The sequence below is a fragment of the Belonocnema kinseyi genome, chromosome 6 (assembly GCF_010883055.1).
Source record: "Belonocnema kinseyi isolate 2016_QV_RU_SX_M_011 chromosome 6, B_treatae_v1, whole genome shotgun sequence".
Classification (NCBI taxonomy): domain Eukaryota; kingdom Metazoa; phylum Arthropoda; class Insecta; order Hymenoptera; family Cynipidae; genus Belonocnema; species Belonocnema kinseyi.
Window position 1 is genome coordinate 108,001,012 of NC_046662.1, and position 10,282 is coordinate 108,011,293.

General features: G+C 27.7%; 2 protein-coding genes across 2 annotated transcripts in view; one reads left to right on the top strand and one right to left on the bottom strand.

Moving 5' to 3' along the window:
* LOC117175052 (hexosaminidase D-like) overlaps positions 1–10,282 on the top strand; it is a 103,596-nt gene that overhangs the window by 82,950 nt on the left and 10,364 nt on the right. The gene's annotated exons all lie outside the window — the stretch shown is intronic.
* The window catches only part of LOC117175053, an 85,310-nt gene continuing 78,323 nt past the window's right edge, over positions 3,296–10,282 (bottom strand). The window contains exon 2 of the mRNA XM_033364589.1: positions 3,296–4,023. Within this exon, the coding sequence (XP_033220480.1) occupies positions 3,872–4,023 (152 nt within the window). The 3' untranslated portion in view covers positions 3,296–3,871. The remainder of the gene's footprint in view (positions 4,024–10,282) is intronic.

Sequence of the window (10,282 nt, forward strand, 5' to 3'; positions counted from 1 at the left end):
ATATATATATATATATATATATATATATCTAACTACATTTTGGCCTGCATCGAGGTGCTGCCCTCTTCAACTTTTTGCCGCTTATATGGCAACTGCGTCCTCTGCCTACGTCTACGGAAGGGGTGAGGCCGAGGCGCACATTGAAAGACACCGAACGTACCGGTGTTTCTCGGTTCTCGCGCTTGCCTTCGCCAGCTAGATCTAATAGCTGACTCGGTCGACTGGCTCTGTACGCCGAAAATATTAAGATCACTTAATTAATCAATTACATTCAAATTAATGAGGACCTAAAATTATTATATTTATTATTATGTTAAAATTAATTAAATTCTTTCACGGTTTCTTTTAAAAAAAGGGAAATTTCGAGACACTAAATAAATTTTTTTTTAAATTCTTTTCGTACCTTAGATTTTCAGTAAAATTTCAAAAATTATTTTTTTTTCAACTAAATTAAAAATTTACATGAAATTAGGATACATTTAAAAAGTAAGTAAAATTGAGTTTAATTCAGAATTCAGTTAAATTAAATCTGGTTTCTTTTAAATGAGAAATTTTCGAGATACTAAATAAATAAGTTTAATAAAATTATTGTCATATTTTAGAATTGTAGTGAAATTTTTAAAATTATTTTTAAAAATTTACAAAAATAGTAAATTGAAGGTTCGAATACTTCTGTGTATAATTTTCTTCTATGTATATTTTTACATCCTAAAGTATTTTATTATTTTTTCGCATAATTAAGGTATAACTGAAGTAATATTTACACTTTTCTGTAGTGTTGAATTGACAAATTATATATAATTCCAAGGGAAAGCTAAGGTTTTCACTACTTACTTAATTATTTATCAAAATTATATTAAAATTATGCTTTTTTCTCTGATTCTTTAAAACGCATAATCTTTTTTTCTCGTAATTTGATTAATTATAAAACCAGTAACTAGGCTGTGATTTGCATAGATCTGAAACTTTTCAATAAAATTTTACATTTAATTTAGTCGATTATGCAATTTAAGGTTTTCATTATTTTATAACGCATTTTTTCTTGAATCACAAAAAACTATTTTGCCTGCATCTTTTCCAGATAAATAATAATAAAAGCCAGAATTACATCAGTTTTTGAATTTAATATCATTTCTATTTTAATATAGTTAATATTTTATTTGAAAGGCACGACGTTTGCCCTTGCAATATCTTCTGGATTTTTCTATCAAGGAATAAATCTTATTTCAGTTTAAGTGTTTTAAAAAAAAGTAAGACCAAGCAATTAAGGCTATCACAAAAAAAAGGAAAAGGAAAGAATTCCAAAGAAATAAAAATAATTCAATATCTTATCATGACCCCCTCCAAAAAGTTTCGATTTTTCTATTTAGTAAAAATATCTTTATAACATATGGTTTAATATTTCTTTAGCATAACCCGGAAAACAAAATTAAAACAATAACAGAGAACAAGTATATTGAGAATGTACCTAAGGAAATTTATTTTCAATACTATTTATATTGGATAAAATATCATTTTTACAGAGAAAAGTAACAGGGTTTTACTTCAAAGAATTCAAACGATTTAAAAATTGAAATTAATAGAAAAAAATCTGCCTGCTACGCGGGCACATTCTTGCTCGATAGCTTGAGCGCTCCTACGGCGCGCGACTGATGGCTCTTGCACTCCGCGCTCGATCTTTGTATTTCTCTCGCGTTCGTGCGCAGTACTTTTAAAATCAAAGGTCAACGGATCGACAACTGTAATTTTGTAATTGTAAACTACTTTTTGTAAAAGGTCTTTCGGCTCTAACGAGCACATTCTCATCACGTATTTCGTGCTTCGCACTCGGTTTGCACAAAATGTCAATTTTTCTACATTATACACAACAGTTTTATATCAAATATAATACATTTTTATGTAAATGTATGTATTATTTTAATAAATTTATGCCATTACATTTCATAATATGCATAAAATTAAATCATATGAATTCTTATTTTCTTGATTTTATAATTTTTTTATCCTTAAGCTTGCTTTTTACTATTAAAGAAAAACTAGTGCGCATCTGCATTAGGTCTAATGCAGGTACCTATATACTCATCACCTTTTTTCAGTTGAAAAAGTACAATTTTATTTAAAATTTTAACTTGCACACCAAATACTGTTTTAATTACACTTTCCTAATCGTCAAATCTTGAACAAAATGATCGAATTTTCAAACGAAAAAGATTAAACTTCAACCAGGAAGAGTTGCATTTTCAAACATAATCTTAACTTTTTAATTTGAAAAGATAAATTTAATAAATCAGTTGAAATTTTGATAAAAAAGATTACTTTTTAAAAAAAATAGTTGTATTTAGAATAATTATAAAATAAAAATATAATTTTTTTCAAATAAAATTAATTAGCTTTCAAAAAAAGGATCCATTTTTAACTAAAGAAGATGACTTTTAAACAAAACAGTTAAATTTTCAATCAAATAGTAGAATTTTTAACCAAGAGATGAATTTTTCCTTTAAAGGTGATATATTTTTGAGCAAATAGTGTAATTTTCCAACAAAAAAGACGATTTTTAAAGTAAAAGAGAATTTTCAATCCAAAAAGAATGAATATTCGACAAAAAATATGACTTTTTAACAAAATAGTTCAATTCAGAAAAGAAATAACCATCAATCAAAATAGATTTTTTGAACCAAGAGGTAAATTTTAAACAAAAGAAAAGGTGACTTCTTAAGAACCTACACTGTAAAAAAAGTTGGTCTAAATTTACATCCTGCGACGATTGGAAATTATTCGATCGGTATGGCACATAGTAAATAAGCAGAATTCTGTAAAAATACATATTTGTCTTCTGAACTTGCGCCCGCCATGAAGAAAAAATGCAGGACGAAAATTTCCCGTCGTCGACCGTGAAGTTACGTGCGGACCCGTAAGTCAACATACATAATATAAGATTACCGACGGTCAGTAAATGGATTTTTTTTCTACAGGCAATTAAAGTGATAATTAATAGGATTTAATATTTGCGGACTTTGTTTTGTTGCATTCTAAATTACAGAATAATAATTAGCACAATTATAAAGCCATTAAAATCACTGCAATCATAAAGTTTATCATTACTCATTATTTTTCTTCGAAAATGAAACTGCAATGAAGAAAAATATATACAAAATTATAAAAACTGAAAGGTCAATGTTTTTATTATATTATATTATATTATACAAGTTTTCTTGTTCGAACAATATTCAAGTATGTTTACTATTTAACTATACGTACTTATATTAACGAATAAAACATGAAAGCGCTAAATATTATATTATTTCTAAGGCTAGAAATGCTGTTGTCTCCACAATGACAAGCACGTGAAGTATTGAACTAATAATTAATATTTAATAAATTTTATAATGCGAAGCTAAAATCAAATTCTTTGTTTTTTTTTTCAAATAAAACTAAAATACTAAATTAAATTATAGAAGTAGATTTTTTCTAAATTACATTATGCAAACAAATGTGACACCATTTTGGAAATAATATTTATCCTTCTAACTCGTTTTGTGAGGTCAAAAGTCGAACATAATAATATCCATACTTAAAACAAATTATTTAACAATAGTTTTCTGGTAGTGCACTCTAAAATACAATATAATTAGCAAGTCTTTAAATTATAAGAAACAACTAATAGAAAATATAATTATTATGTAATCTTATAACCAGATTGCGAGTATTCTTTGTTTAATATTGAAATGCGCCATTATTCCTCATCAGGGTCAGTATTTTCAAGAAGGCGTACTTCCGATAGTTTATTTGAGAAACTTAAACAGATCATCTTCGAACGCGCTCCATCAGTTGCTTTATTTCCAATATCGGGAAAAATATCCATGAAGTAGCGTTATATAAAATCCAGTGTCTTGGAATTGCTTTTAGGAAATGATTTGTTAAATATAAAGAAAGAGCCAAACAGAAGTTGCAATGCGGTGATAAAAGAACAATCAGAAATCACTAATACATCTTCCAAGAAAAAATTGAAAGTGTCTTCATTATCTGTAAGCAGAAAGAATAACATAATTTATTGGGAATGGCTAAACTATGATACGTCCTCCGATCCCCAAAATCATAACTAGAAAGAGTAGGTAAGAATTTAAAGATACATTTTAATTTGTACATAGAAGATTTCTTTTTAGAAAAATGTTTGGAAATAAATGTGTTTTTTTTTCAAATTTTTTATTTATTAAGATAGAAACTCTGCCTGAAAGACTTTGTTTTCGATGAAAACTTATTTTTTATATTCAATAATTGTTTTAAACTCCACTGAACAACCATAAAAATACTTTCAGGACAAAAATAAAATACATGTTTAAAATGTTGTTTATAATTTCTAGTTCTGATTTTGGAACCAGATGGCGAAATGATCTACCACCATTCCGAATATTTGCGTGTAAACCATAAAACATAAACCTTCATTCTTAAACCAAAGAGATGAATTTTTAATTAAAATGATGAAACCCCATCCAAAATAATTAATTTTTAACAAAAGAGTTTAACTCTGAGCCAAATACTTAAATTTTTATTCCAAAAAAGATTAATTCTGAACGAAAAATTTACTGTTTCAAATACAAATAAAAAAAGATTTTAATTTTTATAGAAGTCACAGTGGTTCAGCCTTGTGGCGTGCATTTTTAAGCATCGTACGTTTCTGTTTCTTATAATTCCTGAAAACGTAATCACAGCTGATAAAAGGGGGAAAAAGGGGGCAACGGGAATAGGTGAATGACTGTGATCCTTGTTAACGTAACTACCTGTAAGTCTTATAATTTAAAAATATATCATTTAAAATTCATAAAATATAAATATTTAAAATTATCAAATTTCACTGAGTTCTCGCTTATTTGGAGGTTTTCTCTAACTTTCGGCCACCTTGCCGCTATTCACAACTATTCACAGAGATGAAAATATTTTAAAGCTATTTTCCATGTTCAAGGGGGAAAACGGAATATAATCTTTTGACAGTTTAAAAATTTAAAAAGTATTTTTTTAGAGTAAAAGAACAAATTATTCATACATATTCCAGATATAGAATCATAAATTACTTCAAACAATGAAATATTTCAATTTGAAAAGCATCCCCATTTAAATCTGCACACTGCCATCAATACTCACGAAAAAAAATTAATTCATACTGAATTGACAAAAATGAAGACTGCAAATTCACACGAATCAGGGAAAATCAGTGTTCTTTAATATATTAAAAACAATATTTTGAGTTTTAGTCTCCATATAGTATATAGTAGTTATGTCTAGTAGTATATTGTCGTGCAAAACCAAATGTCACAGAATGTAAACAAACAAAATTCGCACTAAATGATAAGCGGCATGAATGTTCCAAATTTACGTCCTGAAAATTATTCTGCGGCGTTCGTCCGTGCGAACTTACGACCTGCGATAGAAAAGCACCTATCTTCAAAATTTACATACACTTTCGTAGACTTAACGCCCAAATTAAGTTTATCACCTTACGTGAACTTACTATGTTCCACACCGATCAAATAATTTCCATCAACGAACGTAGTCATTTTACAGTCGACTGCAAATAGAACAACCTTCGATCTATTTTCACATTGTAATCAGAAGTGAAATTACACTAGATTGCAATTAAGTACTGTAGTATCCAATATATAATCAGGTTATATATTGTCATTTTAAAATAAACAGCACGTATAATTAGTAGCTGATTGTAAATATCACCATTTTTTTTTTAAAGTATAGTTTAATTTTCAATAAAATAAATAAACTTTCAAACAATTTGTAAAATTTTGAACTAAACACCAAAAATATGATAGTAGACTTTTCAATAAAAATTACTAACTTTCAAATATAAAAGATGAATTTTCAACAACTAAAAACGATGACTTTAAAAAAAACGTTGAATTTTCACAAATAGCATGTTTTTTAAGTAAAAGAGATTATTTATCAAACAAAAATACAATAATAGACTTTTAAAATGAAAATAATTAATTTCTAATAAAAAAGATGAATGTTCAACCAAAAAATATGAATTTTCAATTAAACAAAAATGAATTTTCTGCCAAACAATATAATTTTTTTCCAGAAACGATTACTTTTTAACAAAATACTTTAATTTTCAATAAAATAGTCAAATCTTTAACTAAATAGTAAAATTTGTAACCAAAAGTAGAATTTTCCTTGGATGAAAGTTGAACGAATTTTTTTTAATTTCATTTTTTTCGTTGAAGATTCATAATTTTAGTTGAAAGTCCGTTTCTTGTTGGCTAAACAATTTAATTAAAAATTTGTTTTGTTGTAAACAAGTGTTTTTAAACTGCAAATTCAAATATTTTTTTAAAAAATCAACTGATTAATTGTAAATTAATTTTTTTTAATTTTTTCATGTTCTTGTTTTTAAAATTAAATTGTTTGATAGAGAATTAGGCTTTTTTGATTGAAAATTTAACATATTGGTATAAAATTAAACTGTTTTGTAGAAAATTCTTTTTTTTTCTTATTCAAAATTCATTATCAATGAAAATTTATCTATTCCATTTTTGGTTAAAAATTCAACATTTTGGTAAAAATTATTTTTTTGTTGTTGAAAATTCAAATATATACTGTTTGGTCAAATCTAATTGTTTTTTATTTGTTATTAAAGTTTTGTAATGGAAATATCAACTATAAAATTCGTTGATAAACATTAATCTTTTTTGTTGAAAATTCAAAAGTTTGCCTAATATTATTTTTCATTCTTGGTTGAAAATTTTTTCTTGGTAGAAAATTCACTTTTGGTAGAAATCTAATCTCTTTTTGGTTGAAAATGCAACTTCTTAGTTGAAAATTTATCTATTTTAGTTGAGGATTAAACTACTTTGTTGAAAATTACAAAATTTGGTATAAAATTCAACTTTTTTTGTAGAAAATTTGTATTTATTTTTGTTTAATTGAAAATTCGTTCTCAGTGGAAATGTAAATACTCCATTTTCAGGGTGGCCGTTTTAATCAAAGAAGAAAACTTCTGGGCATCTTTCGGTTTACAACAAATCACAGCTTGTTTGTCTTATTTAACATTTGTTTATCACCTATTTGTCACCTATTTTAGACATAGGATCCTATGTCTTCTTTCGTCTTTTCTGTTCTTTTTCAAAATTTTGTTTTTGTATTTTAAATCTTTTTTTTACGATTGAAATAAAATCTATAGGTCTTATCTAAAAATGATTAATAATAAATTTATATATCTTTTTAAATGAACAACTTTTGTCTGTGAATTTTAGTTCGTACCTTGTGTCGTAAAAAATGTTTTTTACTTTGAATGTTATTTTTTGCTACTGAAGCAAAAACTGCGTGTCCTATCAAAAATTATTCATGAAAAATTTCAATGAGTTTTCGGTATTTTTTGGAAGCGTAACTTTGGCCTATTTATTTTTTTTTCGCAGCTTATATCTATTTTTTGCTTAGCTTGTATCGTTTGTCAAAAAATTAAATTTTCTATTTTTATTGTTTTCACGCATAAAACAAAAACTGCGCACCCCATAAAAAATAATTATTAAACATTTGTAGCTCTTTTTGGATAAACAAGTTTTGTTTTATATTTTCGTAGCTTGTGTCGTTATTCCAACAAATTTTTATTTTTATATTTTTAATGTTGTTTTTTACAACTTAAAGTAAAAACTACGCGTCCTAACGAAAAGTGATTCATAAAAAATTTGTAGATCTTTCCAGGGCGCGCAATTTCAGCGTATTCATTCTTCTCGTATGTTCCATAGTTTGACAAAAAAATGGATTTTTTGAATTTTTCATTATTTTGGTGCTATCAAATTTTAAATTTTCAACTTTCAGACCAAATTAAAAAAGTTGTTATAATAATCTTGTAGAGCTTTTAAAAATCAACGTTTTTCTTGTCTTAACTTTTTTTCATATCATGCGTTGTTTGGCTTAAAATGTTCATTTTACTTTGTTTTTTTGGATTCTGAAAATGTTCTAAACTCCGATCATTTTTATTTTTTAGAAAAAAGTGATAAGGGTAAATTGTTTGGGTTTCTGAGTACTATGAATAACCGTACATGGAATTATTTAATTTAAAAAAAATGTGGTTTTAAAATTTTTGAAAATGTGCTCATTTTTTCAATTATCATTCAAAATAGCTGATTCACGAACTCGTTCTTTCTTTTTAGGCCTTAAAAAAGTGTGCCAAAGCAAAATCTAATCTGATTAATTTTTCGAAAGTTATCGTGCCTACAGAGTATAGACTACTACGTAAAAATCGTTTTTCTGACTCAGGGGGTCTCAAAACGTAGAGATTTGACGAAAAACAGCAAAGTGAAATTTTACATAAAACCAATACCTTATCATTATAATGACAATGTAAATCAAGTTTTTACTATGTCGCCTGTCTGCCTGTCCACCCGGCAGTCCGCAAACACGATAACTCTCGAAAAAATGAACGAATAAAATCGATCTTCGGCACAATTTTTGTATGTACTATAAGAAATGAAGAATTCGTTAAACAGTCATTTTGGATAAAAATTCAAAAAGTTGGAGCATTTTCAAAAGTTTAGTACCATTTTTTTCAATATATTTAAAATTTTTATGTATGGTTATTAATAGTACGCAGAATTCCAAAAAATTGATCCTGATGACTTTTTTTTATATAAAGAGAATTCTCAGAGTTATAGCATTTTCAAAATTTTGCAAATCAATCGAAAATCAAAATTGTAAGCCAAACAACCTACGATATAAAAAAAGTCAAGTTAAGAATAGCATTGTTTTTTGAAAGCCCGGCAAGATTATCATAAAAACTTTTTGGTTTTCTTGTAAAAGCGAAAATTCTAATTTTTATTGCAGAAAAAATAATGAAAAAGTCCATTTTGTGGTCAAACTATATAGGATACGAAAAAAGATGAATCAACAAAAATTGTGATCCCAACCCTACTGCAAATACCTATATAGGTGCCCGTAAAGCTCACTAATAGGATTATATATAAGGATGCTATAAGTGACCTACATGGGGTCTTATATAGGGTTACCTATATAAGTCAGTATAGGTGCCACCTATAGGAAATGAAACAGCTTCCTGCATAGGATCCTTTATAGAATCCTGAATGATTCTATAGTAAGGGTATGGGTTCCTTCTTCCTACGTTAGAATTCATATAAGAACCTATACAGTTTCCTACTCACAGAAAATCGCCTATCCTCCAATGTACACCAAAATCGGTTTTCAATAGAGTTGCAACAAATTTGAACCACACAGGTTCATTCAGAGAATCTAGGGGAAAAGCATAATTTAGACACTGTTTTTTCTCATCCAGTGCAACGTGAAGTGTCGTCTACAAACCGTAAGTCACCTGTCAAGATCATTTTGTCGGTCGTTATTTGAGTGAAACAGATATTAATAAGCAGGTATGTTATAATAATAATTACCTAACTTTTTATTTCCTCTCATTTAACAGCGACTAAATAGTCTTGGAATAAAATTAGTACTTGGCGTGATGTAATATCCAAATGTTAGGTTAGTCAAAACCTACTAAATGACATTCAAACCACCAAAGCCGGGATGTACAAACTAAGTCGTGACCGTCTGCATCGAAATTGATGCCTGGTCGTTCGAACAAATTTCCACTAGATTTTCTGCGAAAGTTTAAAGGTATCTTAGATATCTTATCTTGCAGGGGCTAGTGTCATACATGAAAGATAAGGTAAATACAATTGTATAATAAAAACAGAAATTTGTTTTTCGCTATGAGTAGGGGTGTAAATTTGCATGAAACTTTAGCCTGATGAAAAGTTTCATGAAACATTGGGACTTTCGTGAAACATTGCAATGTTTCAAATATAGCGGTGGGAACATTCAAACTGATAAGTTAAAAGCCTATTAGGTACTTTCACTTCAATAAACAGCTAACTTAACTTCGTAGATTGCTGAGGGGAAAATAAGGGACCAAATGTAGGGGATTCAGTTCATTTTTGAACTATTTTGCCAACATCTTCGTAAAAGGTAATTTTTTCTATATAAGTGTAGTTAAAAAATAGTTTTTATTTTTTAATTACTATTTAATGAAATAATAAAATAATAATAATGATGATTAATTACAAATATATTACAGAAATAAAGTTTTGATCCATTTTCCCCCTCAGCTTTTAACAAAGTGAAGTTGGCTGATGGATGATGGAAAATACGTTATTGAGGCTTTCATATCCCAACTTTTTCCTGCCGGTTGATTTGATTTATTTTTCCGGTTTGTACTGTGGACCAATGATGCCAATGTTGGCACCCTGAGCTACTGCGCTTGCGT